The sequence below is a fragment of the Schistocerca piceifrons genome, chromosome 3 (genome assembly GCF_021461385.2).
Source record: "Schistocerca piceifrons isolate TAMUIC-IGC-003096 chromosome 3, iqSchPice1.1, whole genome shotgun sequence".
In the NCBI taxonomy this organism is placed as follows: Eukaryota; Metazoa; Arthropoda; class Insecta; order Orthoptera; family Acrididae; genus Schistocerca; species Schistocerca piceifrons.
Genome location: NC_060140.1, coordinates 807,861,559 through 807,883,835, shown reverse-complemented (window position 1 = coordinate 807,883,835; position 22,277 = coordinate 807,861,559). Strand labels below are relative to the sequence as shown.

Genomic DNA, 22,277 nt, shown 5'->3' with positions numbered 1-22,277 from the left:
CTTGAGCAATTTTCCAGTATATTTTCCAGTATGTGTTTTGCCAGTTATAGGGCTGGAATAGATGGTGGTACGAGGGTGCATAGGGCAATTCTTGCAGCAGGGGTACGAGCCATAGGTTAGGGAGATGAGTACAGAAGGAGCATCGGATCTGACAAGTGTATCACGGTGGCTGGGAGGTTGACTCAAGTCTATTCTAGGTGTGGTGAGCAAAATCTTGGATAGAATGTATCTCATTTCAGGTCATGATTTGAGTAAATCATGGACTTGTTGAAGTAGCTGATTAATACATTCAAGATCAGGATAATACTGGGTGACAAGTGGTGTGTTCCAAAGTTGTTTTTGGAGGAATCAGCGTACCAGGATTGAATGGGATAGCACTGGAAATCTGCTTTTGAACTAGGATGTTGGGATAATTATTTCCATATGGCTGAGGAGAGAGTGGTGATTTACTGCTATAAAGAGTCTGCATGTGAACAAATACGTTTACCTCAAATGCCAAGGCTGTATAGGAGAGAACATTTGACATGGAACGGATGGCAAGTGTCAAAATGTAAGCTGTGTGACACCTCCGCATACAGCATGTGCCATCAAGATCCCATACCTGTGATTCAAACTGACCTGCAGTTCCTCCTATGAACCTAGGTCACCTAAAAAGGACCTATACTTCAGTCCATAGAACTTCCTACATCAGCCAAACCACACACCTCTATCTTCTTCCTAAGATCTACAAACCCAATCATCCTGGCTGTCCTATAGTTGCTGGCTTCGAAGCACCCACCGAACATATATCTGCCTTAGTTGATCATCACCTGCAACCCTTAGTACAAGGACTTCCCTCCTATATTAAAGATACCACTCATTTGCTAGATCATCTGAAATTCGTGCCAGTCCCACTCTCACCACACACCTTGTTTGTCACCCTTGATGCCACCTCCTCCTATACCAGCATCCCCCATGTACAGGGTCTGTCTGCTGCTGAACATTTCCACAGTCAACACGCACCTGATTCCAAACCTATGACATCCTTCTTGCTCACCTTAATCAACTTTATACTTAACAACAATTACTTCAACTTTGAGGTAAAGACATACAAATAGATGAAGGGTATGATCATGGGAACTGGGGTGGATCCTTCCTATGCCACTATGGATCACTTGTAGGAGGCTATTCAGGAATTCATAAGCCTTCAGCCCCCAGTTTGGTTTATGCCATATGGACTCAGGGTGAGGCTGACCTGTTAAAGGTCCTGTAATCTCTAAATACTTTCTCCCAATTAAATTTCACATGGTCATATTACAAATCCCATGCCAATTTCCGTGATGTTGATCTCATCCTCACCAAATGCCAGCTACATACTTCTGCCCACATTAAACCTAACAACAAACACCAGTACTTACATTTTGTCATTTCCATCCCTTCCATGTCAAACATTCCCTCCATTATAGCCTTGGCATTTGAGACAAACGTGTTTGTTCAGATGCGGCCTCTTTACAGCACTACACTCTTACCTCCGCCTTCACTGGATGTAATTATCCCAACAGCCTAGTTCAAAAGTAGATTTCCTAGGCCATCACATTCAATCCTGGTACTGCTGATTCCTCCAAAAACCGAACGAGGTGGCGCAGTGGCTAGCACACTGGACTCACATTCGGGAGGACGACGGTTCAATCCCGCGTCTGGCCATCCTGATTTAGGTTTTCCATGATTTCCCTAAATCGCTTCAGGCAAATGCCGGGATGGTTCCTTTGAAAGGGCACGGCCGACTTCCTTCCCCGTCCTTCCCTAATCCGATGAGACCAATGACCTCGCTGCCTGGTCTCCTCCCCCAAAAAATCAAACCCAACCCATTACTCCAAAAAAAACAACTTCAGAGGATGCCACTTGTTGCCCAGTATTATTCTGGACTTGAATATATTAATTAGTTAATTCGACAAGGCGATTACTTCCTAAAATCATGCCCTGAAATGAGATACATTCTGTCTGAGATTTTGCCCACCACACCTACAATAGATTTTTGTCACCCTCCCAATCTCCGCAATATTCTTTTCAGACCGTATGCTCCTTCTGTACTCATCTCCCTACCCTATGGCTCCTACCCCTGCGACCATCCCTGTAACTGGCAAAACATATACTATGAAAGGGAGAGCCATCTGTGAAACAACATGTCATGTGCCAGCTGTTATGTAAACACTGTTTGGCCTTTTACATGGGCATGACTACCACTCAGTTGTCAGTCAGGATGAATGGGCATAGGCAGAGGGTGTATACTGCAACACACAATATCCTGTTGCAGAGCATGCTATACAACATGACCGTCATGACATAGGTGCCATCTGGATTCTTGCCCCAGACACTGGATTCTCAGAACTCTTCAGGTAAGAACTAGTGCTACAACATGACCTTGGTTCTCGCCAACCACCTGGTCTTAATTTACATTAATTCCTTCCGTCTCGGCATTTATTCATGGTAACTACTCCTTTCTACACAATCCATTTTAGTTTTTTACATCTCTCATTTTCTGACCTGTCTATTTTTCGCCATCCACCTCCCACCTCTGTTACATACAATGCTCTTAGCTTCTTACTCTTATTAACTCATGGATGACGTTTTAGTAGTAAGTCTTCCTTGCATACTACCCTATCTTCCACCTTTAAGCTTTCAGGTTTTCAAATCCGATATGGTGCAGTCCCCAACAATCAGTCTTTCCCTCTCGTCCCTCCAGTAAGTCTGCCCTGACCCGGGGTTTTGGGTGACTTTACTGGACAGAACCCCTTTCCCTAAATCTCTCCAGTCCTTTTCCTTCACCCCCTCTTCCTTCCCCTTCAACTCTTCTGCCAGGAGGAGGAGCCACTGGTCTGAAAGTTTGTATAAGTTAAACCTTTTCGTGTGTGTGTGTGTGTGTGTGTGTGTGTGTGTGTGTGTGTGTGTGTGTGTGTGTGTGTGTTCTCCTGCCGCCACTTAGTGGGTAGATGTACACTGTAGAAACCGTCTTAATCATTTGTTCACATAATTCAGACTACATCAGTGCCCTTAGGCATGTATTTCAGATACCCATGTCACGGTATTTGTTAGTGATGTTTATCATGTAAATAAGAATAAATATAATCTGTCTTCCATAGCTGAATTTTTATTATTGTTTTTACCAAACGTATTTGACTCAATCAGATTAGGCATTTTCAGTGGTTCATATGGAAACAAGATATCATTTCTTTAACTATAAATATTTTCATTGTGAAATATGAGTTATTAACTGGTATCACATTTTTGTTATCCTAATGTTTACTCCATTTAAAATTACAGGATTGTGGTTTAACTCTTACATTTGTGTCTCCTGTGCTATATGTGGGTTCACTGGATAAACAAAAGAGGCAATGAGTATGTATATAGCATAGGAGATATAAAAGTAAGTGCCAAACCACAATTTTGTAAATGTAAGTATTAAGAGAACCTAAATGTTCAACCAAGAAAAACAACATACCTCACAACAAACACACATAGCTAAATGATGATCCCTTTTATTTCTTTGTAGACTACTGAAGTTATCTAACGCAATTAGGAGAAATGTTTTTGGCAAAAACCATAAAAAATAACAGCTTTAGAAGACAATTAGTCGTTACTCCTATCTGCATGTAAACATAATGGAAGTAGCAACTGAGTTACAATGACTGTAAATATGAACAATATGTATATGTTGAATTAATGTACGCTTATTTTTCCAACTTTTCTTGCATAAACTTAAGTTCTTTTTATTTAATTATAAAATAGCTTGACCTATCAAGTCTTGATTTGCTGCAATTGCTTTTCGTACAACTTTCCTTTTGTGCAGTTTTTCTAAAATCTGCCACCAGGACACCTTATTTCAAGTGATGAAATATGCCTTAAGTGACACTAAACTATATTTATCATCTAGATGTTAAACAAGTGATTCTTGTGATACTGTTTCCTCTGGTTATTTTAGTTGAATCTTATTGAAAGTTAGACCACAATGTCCAATAAATGAAATTACTTTTTGACAGGCTAGTGAGCTCAACTCGACAGACAGATATGATCACATTCAGTGTCCGTTGTGGAACACCAGATGGTGTCGTAACACATCATCTTCGAGCTGAAACTCATCGTGATCTTGCCAACTGGGCGCGATCTCTTGTACAAGGCAGCCATGCCTGTGCTAGTGCCCAGCGAGAACTTGCTTGTCGTAAGTACTTACTGTTATCTGATGTGCTAGTGTACATTAAGCAATATTTTCTGTTTCCTGTGGCCTGGTGGGTATTGCAGCATAGTGAGTGTGCATGTGATTAGTGGGCAGAGGCCTGCATTGTGGAGCCATTAGCTAGGTGGCAGTGGTGTTTGATGGAAGAGTTTGGAAACTGGACTTGGTTGGGTCTTTTGATCTACATAGTTTTCTATTGCTCCCTGTTCTGTCTGTGTGGACATTTCTCCAGAAGTTAGAATGGAGCATTTTGAGGGAGTGTAGCAGTGTACATTTCCCAGTCCAGTGGTTGACTCTTGAAATCTCTCTTATGGTTGCAGGGCATTCATTATTGGTATTGTAGAGTGAATATTTTAACTCTATCACATGGGTCAGAGCGAAACTGGCGATTAAAGTGTCCATACGGTGAAGGCACTCACTACAAGATATTGAAACCCATGTAGCCAGAATAGTATAAGATTATTTTGTCAGTGAGCAAATAGGACAGTAGTCTCTGGATTCCCCATGAATAATGAAAGAATACTTCATGGATGTCTGGATATGTGGCTTGGTGCTAGTGTAGTGAGCATCACAACATAGTAGAAAGTCCTTGGTCAGTCAACCAAGTCTGGTGTGCTCAGTGATTGGAGCTCTGTGCTGAGGAACCGCAGTGGGGTGCCACGGCATTACTCCTGATGACTTGGGGCTGCACTTGATGAGGAGAGCTCCACACTGAAGAACTGTGAAAGGTCAGCACCTGGCCATGGAGCTGCTCCAGTGTGCAACTGGCATAGGTTGGCCGAGCCACGACTTCTATAGCTGGGTCGTGGAAGGACACTAGGACCAACCTGGGAGGCATGTGACTTGTTGGAGCGAGACTTGCACCCACTGGACATGTGGTGACTTCTGGAGACTTGGAGGTAAAGAATCCTGCAGATCTATATTTATGTTGTATTGTTTCCTTGTGATTTCCAGAGTCCGTGTAGTAAGCGGGCAATGAATATATGCTACTTCCTCTACATTTGTGTCTGAAGGGTAGTTGAATCATAGGTGCTAGTCATACAGTGCTGCACACTTTCCCCTGTAGATGATGAAACCATCGTAAAAAAGGGAGACTCCCACGAGGAAGGATGCAAGCAGCGCAAGGGCTGCTATGGTGGCAAGAGCTATGCTGGATCACTGTTGTGGAAAGGCAACAGGAGATTAGTGGACAAGGCTTGTGATGAAACTTCCTCAAGGGCAGCACTGAAAGTGCCAGAAGGACCTGTTCATATTCCATTGGGGATGGCTGGGGTGGCAGCCAGGCTGGAGCGACACAGGAGGAGAACCCATAGAAAATTGGTGCATGCTGAAGAGTTGCCTGCCAGGAAGCCACAGCACAAAAGCAATCATGTGGGAACCCTGAAGGTGTGTGTGTGTGAGAGAGAGAGAGAGAGAGAGAGAGAGAGAGAGAGAGAGAGAGAGAGAGAGAGAGAGAGAGAGCACAGTGGTGCACAAAGGTGCAGAAGGATGATTTGATGTATGGGAGCATGTAGTAGTGTGCGGAAGGGCACAGTCGTGTGTGAAAGCATGCTTTGGTGTACAATAATGCATGAGAGCATGTGTCAGTGTGTATGTTGGTGCACGTGTTGGTATGCAGTGGTGCGCAGGAGTTCACATTGGTATGTGGGAGCACACATTGGTGTGTGGGAGCGTGCGTTGGTGCCTGGGAACATGTGTTGGTATGCGATGGTGCACAGGAGTGCACATTGGTGAGTGTTCATTTCTATTTGGAGTGTGAAGCACAAGCAGGTTTGCACATGGGACACAGAAAGAGAAAGAGAAGCCAGAAGAATGAGAGAAGGGTCAGACAGGGTGGTGGCACTGTGGTAAGCACTGCAACAGTTGGCTGCCATGATGGCGGTAGCAGCTTTGGTGGTTGCACTGGCAGTGGGCTAACTGTCATTGGGCAGGCGAGTTCTGTGAACATCGGAATGTGCAACAACAGCATCTGGGATGCACTAACCAGTTGGACCTGTGGCACAGTAGGGTGTGAAGGGTCCAGAAAGAGAGGAGAAGCAGGAGGATGCAGCAGGGAAAATGTCCCAGAAGAGGAAGGGTGTACAGGAGCATGAGATCCATTGTGAACAGCATAATGAGCAGTTAGTTGGTCCCGTGAAGAGCATAGGACATGGAAGAAGAGTCAACTTCAGGATTGGGAGACAGTAAAAGGCAATAGGCTGAAGCATCAGACCAGACCCAGTGAGGAGAAGAGCTGGTTTGTGAGAGTTCTTATAGACTGCGAAGGCCAAAAAGGCTGTTGCAGCCAATTGAGACAGAAGGACGATGGCTCCTAGGTTTTGTCAAAAACATGGAGCATTGGGTGCTTTTGTGTCCATGTCTAGGATGAAGTAGCAGCTGGGTAGATAAGCTGTTGCAGCAGAAGGGTGGCATTGCCCCACGCGTCCACTATGGAGATGTCACAGATGTTGGGCAAATGACCCGCTGCAGTGGAAGATCAGTGTTTTGTTGGATAGTGTTGACATGGCACTGCATAGTCTGTAACATGAGGAAGTAGACAGGAACAACTGAGTGTTGCTGTGTTATGTGAGCAACAGACCAAAGAGTGCATGAGAGGAGGGCCACCCTGGGTGAGCACTAAGAATCCTCATGACATGATAAAGTTGCATGCTGCAAGATATGGAAACCCAGGTAGCCAGTGCAATAGAAGTTTACTTACTCTACAAACGAAAATAACAGTAGCCTCTGGAATCACTGTGAATAGTGAAACAATACTTCTTGGATGCATAGCTTGGTGCCAATATAGCATCCATCGAAGTGTAGTAGATAAATTTTGGCCTAGTTGTAACTGTCCCACAAGGTTGGGGTCTTGATGTCAAAGTCACTGGTGACATCACATGACGTGATAGAGAGGCAGCACTCAGCGAGTGCCAGCAATTAGGATGCAGCAGGCAAGGTACTCCTTGGAGTGCGGATGTGGGCAGATGTTACTCAGGTGAGTTTGGTACACTCAGTGATTGGAGCTCTGTGCATAGGAATCATGGCAAGGCACACATTGCACATTATTAGAAGCATGTGGATTCAGGCTGTGAATGCAACGATACTTCATGTTATTCCACAGCATTATACACTGATGTGACAAAAGTAATGGGCTAGTGGTATGTACTTATACAGATAGTAGTAGTGTCACATACACAAAATATACAAGGACAGTGAATGGCATAGCTGTCATTTGTACTCAAGAGATTCATGTGAAAAGGTTTCCAACATGATTATGGCCACATGGTTGGAATTAACAGACTTTGTGATTAAGCAAGCAGGGATATTTTTACTTCCCCTCTTGTTTTGCCATCTGCCTCTCTAAAATTCATTTTTTAATGTCTGACTAAACACTGTTACCATACAAGAGTATAATATGCATTTCCATAAAAGAGAAAGGTTGGCCCTCAGTTTTAAAGAATGTAGCACCAGATATAATTTTGTGCTAATTTTTTTGTATGTAATTGATTTTGTAATTTATTTTGACTATTCCTAGGTAGTATCTTTTGCTGTAGGGAGAAATCAGTAATTGTTTTGTAACTTAAATTCTGTTGTCGACATATAAACAAATATAAATTCTGTACTAATTATAAACATTTGGAGGAATAACTAATCTTCTTCTTCATCTTGGACAGTTTCCAGCCACTGGCTGGGTCTGTCGGGAACACAAGCCTCTCCATCGTGTTCTGTCTTTCCACCACTCCCCCTCTTCCACCTTCGTCCAGTTCTCTCCTCTTCTCGTCACACATTCCTTCACTCCCTTCACCCATCTATCTCTTGGTCTTCCTCTGGGCCTCTTCCCCTCCAGTTGCAGATCAAACATCCTCTTTGGAATTCTTCCCTCATCCATTCTCTTCATGTGTCCATACCACTGCAGTCTTGATTTTTCTATCCTGTCCTGTACTGGTTCCTCCTTTAGTCTTTCCCTCACATACACATTTCGCAATCTGTCTCGTCTTGTTACACCCAACCTGCTCCTCTGGAACTTCATTTCACTAGCCTGTATTCTACTTTTGTCGCTTTTGTGCATTACCCATGTCTCACTTCCGTATGCCAATATGGGGACAAAGTAGGTTCGGTATATAATTCCCTTGGATTTCTGTGGCACCTCCTTGCTCCAAATAAGCCCCCTAATGCATTTGTAGAACTGCCCTGCTTTTCTGCACCTTTCATTTATTTCCAATGCGTTTCCCCCCTTACTTTCAATCACGCTTCCCAGGTACTTGAAGTTCTCTACCACTTGTAGTTTTTCCCCTCCACAAGTTATATCCACATTTGGCCTATTCGTCTTCCTTGTTGTGACAATTATTTCACTTTTCTTTGCAGAGAAATGCATTCCATATTGTGCTGCCGTTGCCTCCCATGCATCTAACTGCTCTTGCACCTCCTTCTCGCAATTTCCCCATAACATCAGGTCATCGGCAAAAAGCACTGCTTTCATTTTATGATCTCCAATTGCATCTGACACTTGCTGTAGGATTTCATCCATAACAATAATAAACAATAAAGGCGAAAGTACACTTCCCTGTCGCAGCCCATTTTCCAGCTTGAACCATGCAGTACGTTCCCTCCCCACTTTCACACAACTCTCACTTCCCTCATACATTTTTCTGACTTTTCGTGTTATCTCTTCATCTATCCCTTTTGCGTTCAGCACATCCCAGAGCTTGTCCCTACAGATACTGTCATATGCCTTCTCAATATCTAAAAAGGCCATGATTAAGTCCTTCCCGTACTCATAGTGCCTTTCCTGCAGTTGCCTTACCGCAAATATGAGGTCCGTTGTTGATCTTCCCGGTCTGAAACCGTACTGCTCCTCTTGCAGTCTACTTTCAATACTGCTTCTTATTCTCTTCTCCAGGATCTTTTCATAGATTTTTCCACAGTGGCATAGCAGGGTGATTCCTCTGTAGTTCTCACATCTCCTTTTATCCCCTTTCTTGAAGATCGGGATTATAATTCCTTTCTTCCAATCCTCAGGAATTCTGTTCTCCTTCCACACCACCCTCAGCACTCTGTATAGCCACTGGGTTCCTACTTCTCCTGCTGCTCGTATCATATCCACTGTTACTTCGTCCCAACCTGGTGCCTTGCCCCCTTTCATCCTCTTTATGGCTTCTTCCACTTCATTCCAAGTTAGATCATCAATTTCCCCACTATTATCATCGTCTGCTGCCTTAGGCTCTCCATCGCTGTTAGTTACCCGCTTGGCGGCATTCAACATATCTTCAAAGTACTCCTTCCAAATCTTTTTGAGCTCATGCATTTCCTCCACAACTCTTCCATTATTATCCATGATCCTCAGGCACTCGCTTCTGCCGTTCCTCTTATTTCTTACCATGGTGTAAAGTACTTTTTTGTTCCCTTCACTGTCCTCTTTTAACATTCTTGTCCATTTTTCCATCCACTTCTTCTTCTCCGCCCTTACTTTGGTCTGTGCCGCTTTCTTGCTTTCCTTGTATTTTACCCTAGCTTCCTCTGTTCGGGTCTGGAACCATTCTCTGAAGGCTTTGTTCTTTCGAAGTACTGCCTCTTTACATATGTTGTTCCTTACTTCTCCTCTTTGTGCTAGTTCTTCCGCACACAATCTCAGCTGCCTCAACTAGGGCCCTCTTAAAATCTCCCCATTCTTCTTCCACTGTTCTCTGATCTTCCTTTGGCAGCTTCTTCCTGATCAGTGTCTGGTACTGGGTCCTCCGTTCATCCTCTTTCAGCATCCATGTCTTCAACCTTTTCTCCTGTATATCTGTTGCCCTCCTATCTTTTTTCTCTCTCAGGGTGGCTACCAACAGCCGATGGTCACTGTCTAAGGCCTCAGATGGAATGACCTTAACATCTGTGAGGCTGCTCATCATCTGCCTATCCACTAGTACATAGTCTACTACTGAAGTTTGGGACCAGTCCCCACTGTACCAAGTTATTTTGTGACTACTTCTCTTCTTGTACCAGGAATTTGCGATCGTCAGCCCATTCCTCTTGCAGAATTCCAGCAACAATTTTCCTTCTCTATTTCGGTTCCCCCAGCCCTCTGGTCCCATTATCTCCTCGAATCCTTTCCTGTCTGTGCCAACATGTGCATTGAGGTCCCCTATTATAATCTGATTACCTCCATTTAGCTGCTTTTGCATGTCATCTTCAAATTCCTCCTTCTCCTTTTTTGTACACTAGTATTCTTAAATGATCTATTTGGCTCTATTCAGAAACATGTTAGCAAAGCCAGCCCTTAATTAATTCCAAAGTAATTTTCAGTTTCATCAAAGTATTGTTCGCGTAACTATATATGTTAATTTCATCATTTAAACAAATAATTCAGTTTAACCCTTGTAGTAGAAGAAACTGTTAAAAGAATGCAATTTGTCTATGTATTCGGTTAATTTAATGAGTTTAGTTTTAATTGTAATTTTTGTAAACTAAACATTGAACAGTGTGTAGTTTCAGTGCCTGTTATTGTGAGGATTTATAAGGGCCCGATTCTTGATCCCAAGTTTCAGGTGATGAACATGTATTGGTTAGATTAACAACAATACATCAACTTAACTGTCAAATAAGTGTAATACAAATAGGCCGTGTGTTAAAACAATGACAGTGTCTGTTCAATACGTACCATATTATCCCAGAAAATACTGTGATCTGTGTGGTTAAGTGTTTACTGCTTGTAGATGTTAAACAGTAAACTATTGTAGCAGTATGTGGATGTTTGCCTGCAAACTATTAATGAGGCTTATTGAAAGTTAAACAATAGTGCACTGGCCATGTAACTGTGTGTTATTGGGGGGGGGGGGGGGGTTGTGAACAGTGAAAGTGAAACACAAATGTGCACCTGTCAGCTACATCATTTAAAGTAGTCAGCATTGTACTTACACCCCCCACACACACATTTGTCAGCCAGTGTAGCAACGCAGTACATTGACACTGAGGACAATCAACGAGGTAATAAAGCAGGCGAATGTCACAACTTTGAACAGGGAAAGATCGTTGGAGCTAGATGCACCTGACATCCCATCTTGCAAATCATTAGCAAATTCAATATTCTTAAATCTGCAGTGTGAAGGAGGTGGCCATGAATGTCAAATTTCAGATATTATCTTTCACCACGGACAATGTAGTGCCAATATCTTTCACTTAATAACCAAGAGCAATGGTGCTTGCGTTGAGGTGTCAGTGCTAACAGACAAACAACACTGCATGATATAACAGTGGAAATTGATGTAGAACACATGATAAATGTATCTGTTATGACAGTGTGGTGAAATTTGGCTATAGCAGCAAACGAGTGATGTGAGTACCTTTGCTAACAGCACAAACACAATACTGCATGCAGTGCCTCTCCTGTGCTCATGACCATATCGGTTGGACCCTAATGACTAAACCATGGCCTGGTCAGGTGAGTCCTGATTTCAGTTCATATGAGCTGATGGTGGCATTTTAGTATCGTGCAGACCACACACAGCCATGGACCCAAGTTGTTGACAAGATAGTGTGCAAGTTGATGGTGGCTCCATAATAGTGTGGGCTGTGTTTACAAGGAATGGACTGGGTCCTCTGGTCCAGCTGAACGTCACTGACTGGAAATGGGTATGTTTGGCATTTTGGAGACCATTTGCAGCCATTTGTGGACTTCACGTTCCAAAATAACGGTATCATGTCACTAGACCACAACTGTTTGAGATTTGGTCAAAGAACATTCTGGACAATTCGAGTGATGATTTGACCATCCAGGTTTCCCAACATGAATCCCACTGAACATTTATAGAACGTAATAAAGAAGTCAGTTCGTGCACAACAACCTGCGCTGGCAACAGCAACACTTTCACAAGTTTTCCATTGACCACATCTGACCAGCACAAGTTAGGACTGACGTGTTGTGACCAAACACATCAAATGGTTCAAATGGCTCTGAGCATTATGCGACTTAACTTCTGAGGTCATGAGTCCCCTAGAACTTAGAACTACTTACGCCTAACTAACCTAAGGACATCACACACATCCATGCCCGAGGCAGAATTCGAACCTGCGACCGTAGCGGTCTCGCGGTTCCAGACTGTAGTGCCTAGAACTGCTCGGCCACTGCGGCCGGCACACAATTATGGATGGCTGTAGAGGCAGCATGGCTCAATATTTCTACAGGGGAGTCCGTTACGTTGTTGAGTCCATGCCACATCAAGTTGCTGCACTATGCTAGGCAAAGGAAGTCCAACCTAATATTAGGAGATGTCCCATGACTTTCATCACCTCAGTGTACTACTTTCTTTTTAGGGAAGAGAGAAAAATATAATCATTCTGCGTTTAATTTTTGCTATGTGGAGGCACAGTGTCAGTGATGGGCGATTCAGTATTTCTTATAGCAAAATCTCATAGTAAACCTTTCTCACATGATGTTGCAACTTGTGCTCAGTTGAGGATAGCCATAATTAGTTTGTTACCAGGAGGAACAATTTTTGAATAATCAGTTATTCCTCCATATATTTTAGAGCTCAGTCCATGACAAACATTTATTTCATCTGTGCTAGTGCTCTGCTGGTGACGTGTCTGTTGCAGTTGTAGGTAGCAATCAAAGAATGGTTATTAACTATGGAAATGGGTAGTGGCTGATTGATCAAATAGTCTGTAAATGTTTTAAAATCACTATTTAATCACAGTTGTATTCCCTACATGACCGCAATAAGGCATCTTGGCCCAGTTGCCATGCAAAGCTGAACTCCAGATGCAGATGCAGGTGCTATGTGGTAACTGGCTACTCATTCTCAGCTGACTGCTGACTGACTGATTCTGCCTCACAGCTTGGGACACTTCATGGAGCAAAACACAAAATGAACATTCCTGGTTGTAAATCTTCAGTTATTATTGATGCAGTTTGGATGGTATGGTTATTTTTATCTTCCCAGTCAACCCTCACTATAGCACGTAATCTGGTTGACTAGATAATAATAATTGCTACTAGATATTGTACAATGTATTATTTTTTTACCATTGTGCCTTCTCTTCAGCTGACAGTTGCTAAGTTTTCCACCATTGAAAGATGTAAATTCCCCTCTGTATGTTTAGGTTGTCGTGCAGTTCAAGGCTGATGGATTCTCCTGTTAGGCCACTATTTCAGTATGATATCCCCAAGTGGGGACCTACTTTCAGCAACACACACACAGGTAGCAAATTTTGACAGAGCCAGGACATTATCAAATATGTTCCATTTTGTTCATCAGTATTTCCTTCTGAATCATAGTTCATACTCTTGAGCTGCAGAAAGACTATAACATATTGCAAAATTCAAATGCGACTGTTTTATCAGGTCACAACCTTATAGGCCACAACAGCCGTATATGATGCCACATCATAAGAGAGTAACATTATAGTGCATGAAATGATTGAATATTGATGCATTAAGATGATTGATTCATTGGGATCATAAGTTTTTCTTATGTACAGCTGAAATAGACAGTTGATATTATGATTTGATGGGGGTGAGTTGTCACATCAGCACTATTGTCACAAGATCTATAGTTTGGTCATTGCATGGTATTATCATTCATTGTTTTCAGTTGGCACTGTAGCAGCACAGAAAATTTGTTTAAAGAATTTCACCACAGCCACTTTCAAACCATCTTCTTTATTTCATTCCTGGTTTCAGAAGAACAAAAGTTCCATTTTCAAATGATAGCTTGTGCTACACTCAGCCCTTGTGAGGCAAACTGAGGAGCTACTTTATTGAGAAGTAGTGGCTCTGGTCTTGTAAACTGACATACAGCCTGGAGAGCAGTGTGCTGCCTACATGCCCCTCCATATCTGCAGCCAGTGACACCTGTGAACTGAGGATGACATGGTGGCCAGTCAGTACCATTGGGCCTTCACAGACAGTTCGGGTGGTGTTAGAGAGTGAGCCTGTGCAAAATATGGACATACGGCAATAGTGTATTACTGCATGCCCAGTAATCAAAAATAAATCATAGATAAGCAAATATATTCCCATACTTACATAACCATCACACACAGGTAGCATACATTTCAATCTGGTAACAGTATTGGTCAGTCTCATTAACCATCACCAGCCCAGTTGCTACAAAATACCTGTTAAAATAACTATCAAACAATGGAAAATGCAGGATGGAATGTAACAATATTAGAAAAGGAAAGTTGCTACTCACCATATAGTGGAGATACTGAGCCGCAATAGGCACAACAAAAAGATTCACACAAGTATAGCATTCAGCCATTAAGGCCTTTGTCGGCAGTAGACACACATACACAGAAACACTCACACTTGCACACACATGTGCTGTCTCAGACAACTGAAACCACACTGCGGGCAGGAACACCAGTGCATGATGGGAGTGGCTACTGGGTGGGGGTAAGGAGGAGGGTGGGGTGGGGAGGGGAAGGGGAGTGATAGTATGGTAGGGGTGGCGGACAGTGAAGTGCTGCAGTTTAGACGAAGGACAGGAGAGAAGGTGGGGAGGGAGGGGGGGGGGGGGGGGGGGGAGGTAAGTAGCAGATGTATGGGACAGGTCTTGCATCTAGGTCTATTACAGGGGTGTGAGCCATGAGGCAAGGGATTGGGAGCAGGGGTTGTGTGAGGATGGATGAGTATATTGTGTAGGTTTGGTGGATGGCGGAATACCACTGTAAGAGGGTGGGAAGGATAGTGGGCAGGACATTTCTCATTTCAGGGCACGATGAGAGGTAATCGAAACCCTGGTGGAGAATGTAATTCAGTTGCTCCAGTCCTGGACGGTACTGAGTTACCTTTTGCTGAACACGCTGCCAAACATGATATCTTTCATCTCAGTGACTGCTTCACAGCCTGTGCCGTATGGCCCTTCCCACCACACCAGCTTTTCTGAGTTGTGCAGGTGGGAACTTTCCCTGCAATAGACCCTACATTCCTGTAACCCTCGTGGCCTCAACCTTCATTTGTCACTGTCCTCACCCATCCAGCCCCCTCTCTGTTCCCATTCCAACATTACACAGCCATCATTTCACCGCCACACCCTGTCTTTTAATTTCTTTTTATTTCTCTCCTTTTCGCTACTTCCCCCCCCCCCCCCCCCCCTCCTGCCCCAGCCTCCTCCTTACCCCCCAATTGCCACTCCCATCACGCACTGGTGCTCCTGCTCGCAGTGTGGTTTCAGTTGTCCAGTTGTCTGAGACTGCAGACGTGTGTGCAAGTTGTGTTTGCATGAGTGTGTCTGTGTGTTTGTGTGTCTATCGCTGATGAAGGCCTTAATGGCCGAAAGCTACAATTGTGTGAATCTTTTTGTTGTGCCTACTGTGACTCGACATCTCTGCTATGTGGTCAGTAGTAACTTTCCTTCTCTAATATTTTTAAAGTAACTACCTGCATGAAAATGTTTTGCCACCATATCTGCACCACTGTGCTTCATTTATAATGACTCCATATAACTGCCTTTTGTTTTGTTAATTTTGGCATTGTTCATGTATTTATTTATGTAAGCAATATTTTTATACTGTTTAGATAAATAAAAGACATTCATCATGTTCCATAGATCCCAGGAATGAGGAGAACCTTCAGGAATACGAAAATTGTCAAGGTATAGGTTAACAAAAGACAAGTAAATCAAAGAAACTTCATACGCATAGTGTATTAAAAGTAAATAAAAGTAAATTATCACTGTGTAGCTTAATGCTATTCATCGGTAACCTACCTAAATTTAATTGAATGAATTAAAAAGAAAGTTGGTACTTTGAAAAAAAAGATGCTGCCTTTTCAGCTGTATTTAATAGCTGCTGTTCATCTCGTGTTGGTAGCTTAACATTTACATGATGAAATGAATATTTATCTTTGTACATCTGTAAATAATGAGTCCTGTTTGCAGTGTGTAAGTACTTGTCATGCAGCTTTGTAGTGAATATTGCTAGTTGCCATGAAGTTAATGGAATTTTTTGGCCTTTGAATGTGGATATTCAGATAGTTAGTAGAAAGGATGGCTGATGAGGTTAGTTTTTAATTTTCTTTCCTGATTTATGTTATGTGGGAGCTTGTTGATTACAAGATTTTTGTAGTAGAATGCGTAACTCCATTCTGAACCTTAGATCTTTTGACTAAATACCCCTTGTGTTTTGTTGAATGAAATGATGTCTGACCAGTTAATGATAAGTCCTGTACAGAGTTATTCAAAAATTATATCCCATAGGACAAATTCTACATTGGTGATTCATTAGTCTTGGCCCACAGTACAGTCATATTCAGGGATATGACAGGAATGATCATGCAAAGCAAAGTAGCCTAGTAAACTTAGGCTCTAAAATGCATACCTTAAGAACTATGAGAACATGTTCATGTGTTTTCTACTGTGAAACACATCTCTTCTACTGGAAAGTGCACATAGCTATTAAGATATGCATTTTAGAGAATGTTTACTAGACTTTTTTGCTTCAGATGATAGGAACAATCATATCCCTGAATACAGTTTTGTTCTGTGAGGCAAGACTAAGTCACCGGTCTAGATTTCACCCTATGGGACATGACCTTTGAATCACCCTCTGTATACTCTAGCTGCTGGCTCTGACATCTCTCTTACCCACAGTACTGCCATACATGGGAATACATTGACTTTGCGTTCAGTGCTTCCACTTCAACCTCGTGATTGTTGTAACCCATGCTGCTTTGAGCTATAGGCTGCCATCTCTGTTGAGACTGTTGTCAGTGATTCTTTTATTTCAGTGGCTTCTTTGATTACACTTACCCAGAAGCCATTGGTACCAGCCATGACAGAAATGTTGTCAAATTTAATCTGTTACTTAAAATCCGTCTTGATTGCAATTTTTTTTTTATTCATATGACCGGTTTTGGTTCATTCAGAACCATCTTCAGATCTGAATGAACCGAAACCGGTCATATGAATAAAAAAAAAAAAAAAATTTGCAATCAAGACGGATTTTAAGTAACATTATAAAATCACTGATTGCTGTTATCCCATAAGACATTATGTCTGTTTTTGCAAAATTTAATCTGGTGACCATTTTCTAAAGCATGTGCAACTAAAGCAAACTTTTCAAGTTAACATAGGTGATAAAACCTCTCATGCTCATTCCTGTGTTGTTCTACAGTGTGCACTGTTTGTCTGACATCAGACTGGATCCAATCGCAGGTTATTTTGTAAACCCTAGATGTTCTCAGATCTGCTTCATCTTTCACTCGCCTCAGTAGTTGCTGGAATGCCAGTTCAGTTTTGCAAAGCATTGGCCCCTTACCTAGCTTGCATTTACCGTGAATCTCTCAACCAGTACAAAGTCCCAAGTGACGGCAAAAAAATGCAGGTGATTGCTGCATATAACAAGGGGAAAATAATGAACCCGCAAAATTACAGACCAATATCCCTAACTTTAGTTTGCTGTAGAATCCTTGAGCATATTCTCACTTTGAATGTAATAAATTTTCTTGAGACTGAGAAACTTATGTCCATAAGTCGACATGGTTTTAGAAAGCATTGCACTCAGCTCGCTCTTTTCTCACGTGATATACTACAAACTATGGCCGCACAGGATTAGCCGAACGGTCTAAGGCGCTGCAATCATGGACTGTGCAACTGGTCCCGGCGGAGGTTCGAGTCCTCCCTCGGGCATGGGGGTGTGTGTGTGTTTTTTTGTCCTTAGGATAATTTAAGTTAGGTAGTGTGTAAGCTTAGGGACTGATGACCTTAGCAGTTAAGTCCCATAAGATTTCACACACATTTGAACTACAAACTATGGATGAAGGGCAACAAGCAGATTTGAAAATTCTAGATTTCTGGAAAGCATTTGACGCAGTGCCCCATTGCAATCTGTTAACGAAGGTACAAGCATGTGAGATAGGTTCCCAGATATGTGGGTGATTTGAAGACTTATACATAATAGAACCCAATATGTTGCCCTTGATGCCAAGTGGTCATCAGACACATGGGCATTGCCAGGAGTGCCCCAGGGAAGTGTGATATGACCACTATTATTCTCTGTATACATAAATGATTTGGTGGACAGGGTGGGCATCAATCTGCAGTTGTTTGCTGATTATGCTGTGATGGATGGTAAGGTGTCAAAGTTGAGTGACTGTAGGATGATACAAGATGACTTAGAAAAAATTTGTTGTTGGTGTGATGACTGGGAGCTAGTTCTAAATGCAGAAAAATCTAAGTCAATGCAGTTGAATGGGGGAAAAAACACGTAATGTTTGGGTACAGTGTTAGTACTGTCCTTCTTGACACAGTCATTTCATGTAAATATCTGTGTGTAATGTTGCAAAGTGATATGAAATGGAACGAGCCTGTGAGAATTGTGGTTGGGAAGGCAAATGGTCAGCGTTGGTTTGGTGAAACAATTTTAGGAAAGTGTGGTTCACCTATAAAGGAGATCGCATAAAGGATGATTAGTGTGACTTGTTCATGAGTTACTGCTTGATTGTTCGGGATTTGAACCAGTTCACATAAAACAGACATCGAAGCAGTTCAAAGGCATGCAGCTAGATTTGTTACTGGTAGGTTCGGACAACATGTAAGTGTTACAGGGATGCTTTGGGAATTGAGAAAATTTAAGAGTACTGGCATTTGAAACTGACTGCAGAACGATTCTATCACCACCAACATATATTTCACATTAGGAACACAAAGATCAGACGTGGGAAATTAGGATTCATATGGAGGCATATGAACAGTCATTTTTTCCCCCTGATTCTGTCTGTGAGTGGAACAGGAAAGGAAATGACCAATAGTGGCACAGGGTACTCCACTGTGCAGCATATGGTGGCTTGCATAGTATGTATGTAGATGTTGAAAAACGTCACCATGATATTGTAACATCAGAAGTAACACATGGAGATGCAGGATGTCAATGGCATACTGTTCTGCTGTCAGAGTTCCCTCAGTCTCCTAACAGCAGTGACCTTGAAGTCGCACGTAATGGCTCCTGTTGTAACCGCAACAGTTCCTGTTGCAGGGTTGCCGCTAACGAAAACGCGGTGGGACCGACAGGAGCAGCCCACGAACAAACAAGACGGACAAATGGGAATGGACGACTGACAACCAAGCAAGATCAACAACAATGTATTAAGCAACAGGGTCACAATAGACAACCTCACGAAATCAAAACAACGCCCACTCATAAACGAGAAGTAAGCACATGCAATGTAAACATGATGTCTGTAACCGAGATGTCACCTGAATCAACGCGAACACCAGACTGCCTTGCTGAGTGAGATGCAGCCGCCTAAATACACGACAGGGTATGTCGCTATTGGCCGCTGGGACCATGTGCTCCACAATGGTGCCCTCACAGTAGACTCAGGGCCAGGAGTGGGCACAGCCACGGCTTAGGGCATGACTGCTACAGCAACCTCTAGTGGCCATCGTGTTTCATGCCATCTGGCGTGGATTCAAAACCCGCAGCACCAGAGCTCCTACACAGCGATGTCAGGTGTAACACCACCGTGTCTCTCCAAAACATTGGAAAAATAGGACCTCTCCCCAGGTTGCTGATGTGTTCACCGACAGCAATCATCTGGGGTACTGAAAAACCATGATTCATCACTGAACACAGTGTGATACAATTCATCAGCGATCGTTACTTCTCAATCATGGCAGCATACCAGACAGAGCTGTTTGTGTTGTGGTCTTAATGGCATCCAACACATGGGATGGGTAATTCCATGGACTGGCTTTTGCTAATTCCCCAACCACTGGGGCAGGATGACACAGAATGTTGCAGAGGGTCTTACTTGTTCTTGGATGACAGGTGCAGAAGTAAAAGGACCATGATGTGTTTGGCCGGCCGGTGTGGCCGTGCGGTTTCTAGGTGCTTCAGTCTGGAACCGCGTGACCGCTTTGGTCGCAGGTTCGAATCCTGCCTCGGGCATGGATGTGTGTGATGTCCTTAGGTTAGTTAGGTTCAATTAGTTCTAAGTTCTAGGCAACTGATGACCGCAGAAGTTAAGTCGCATAGTGCTCAGAGCCATTTGAACCACTTGATGTGTTTGGTCACAACACGTCAGTCCCTAACTTGTGCTGGTCAGATGTGGTCAATGGAAAACTTAAAAACAAATGTGCTTGCCCTAATGTTCCCACGCAGTCCAACATTGGGGCATTGTCACATCTGATTGCCCCATAAACCTGTATATTGCACAATTTGACCAGCCAGCCAAACAGAGACTCACTATGCGGTGCCTTTCAAACTCTTTCAGCTGCTGATAACTATACCACACGAGTATGTGGCATCTCTGTGTCATTCACAGTGATCACTCAATATATGACGCTGCTCATGCCCCTTATATACTTGACCAGGACCAGTAACAACACTAAATGTAAACAGTACTAGTGCACTTTGGTGTCCTTTCAACATGTCACAGAGTTGTAATTCTAATTATTTACATATTCGTCAATGGCAAAGTTTTATTGACACCTGACTATGCCTTCTGGATTCTTCACTTTTTCTATTAGGCTGTATAGATTAGGAAATGAGGCAATAAAAGTGGTAGATGGGTTTTGCAATTTAAGCAGCAAAAAAGTAATGATGGCCAAAACAGTGACAGTGTAAGATCTACACTGGCAATAGGCAGAAAAGATTTTCACTTTTTAAGAAATTTCTTACATCAGACATAAAATTAATTATTAGGAAGTCTTCTCTGAAGGCATTTGTCTGAAATGTAGCCTTTTACTGAAATGAAACATGGACAATAAACAGTTCAGGCAAGAAGAGAATAGAAGCCTTGGAAATGTGGTGTTACACAAGAATATTGAAGATGAGATGGATGGACCTCTTAACTACTGAAGAGGTACTGAATACTTTTGGGGAGAAAAGAAATTAGTGGTACATCTTGACTAAAAGAAGGAGTCAGTTGAAGGGACATATCCTGAAGCACTGAGGAATTTTCAGTTTGGCAATGGAAAGAAGTGTGGGGTCAGAAATTTATGAGGGAGCCCAAGGCTTGAATACAGTAATCAGGTTCAAGTGAATGCAGGTTGCAGTAGTTATGGAGAGATGAAGAGGCTTGCACTGAATGTACTAACATGAAGAGCTGCATCAACCTAGTATTCAGACTGAAGACAACAACAACAACAACAACAACAACTACTACTACTACTCTACTTTTTGGCAGGCGATTGTTAAATATTTAAAGAATTGGTAGAGAAATTTCTCCATATGCAAGACACTGTTTAATTTTATTTTACCCAAAACGTGTTTCAGCACCTTCTGTGCTATCTTCAGTGTGTTTTCTTATTATTCCTTCTCATATGAAGCTACTAGTTGTTTAATACAAGTAATAGTGTCTTGCAATGAAGAATAATAAATAAAACCCACTGAACATGTCACAGAAAGTGCTGAAACGTTCTGGGAAAGCAAAAGTAAACAAACAGTGTCTTGCAAAAGGCAGAGTTTCTCTTGAATTTATGTTAGCATGCATGGAAAGGAAGAAGAACTACATTACTGTATTTTACAGATTATAAGATGCTATGGACTATAAGGTGCACCTTAATTTTTAAGCAATTAAAAAAAAAAATGTATTTACCATTTTTATTGTGAGAGTGCAAAGCCATACTACAAAAAATCTTAGTTTATGAAGTGGAAATGACTTTAAAAACTCGTTAAAATGATCATCAAAACTTTCTTCTTCTTCTTCTTCTTCTTCATCATCATCTTCGTTCTCTTCATATTTAAGATGGTCTTCACTGCCACCAAGGGGCGTTAATTATACTGCACTTCTTGAAAGATTTTAACAATAACGTCTTCCTCACTCATAATGTCTCCCCTCACTTTAGACCAAGACTGTTTTATCCCTGACACACTTGTTTGATTGTAGGTCATTTTAAAGCTCCCTTTGGCATGCATTCATGTTGGGTTTCATCCATCATCCATTTCTTCAATTTCTCTCTCATACACACTTTAAATTGTTTATTTTTGAGACACCAAGAGTTTGCAATTGTGAAGTAAGTCCTCCTGGAATAATAGCAAGCTCTGTATTTCCCTGTCTCAGTATCTCTTTCGCAGAATTTTTCAGGTGACTACTAAAATGACCTAGCACGAGAAGAGAGCTCTTCTTCAATAAAGCACCTTTCATCTCTCCCACCTC

The 22,277-nt window shown here is 42.3% G+C and overlaps 1 protein-coding gene across 1 annotated transcript in view; it reads left to right on the top strand.

Moving 5' to 3' along the window:
- LOC124789078 (beta-2-syntrophin-like) overlaps nt 1-22,277 on the top strand; it is a 335,827-nt gene that overhangs the window by 288,380 nt on the left and 25,170 nt on the right. Inside the window, 1 exon segment of the mRNA XM_047256368.1 lies at nt 4,017-4,195. Within this exon segment, the coding sequence (XP_047112324.1) occupies nt 4,017-4,195 (179 nt within the window).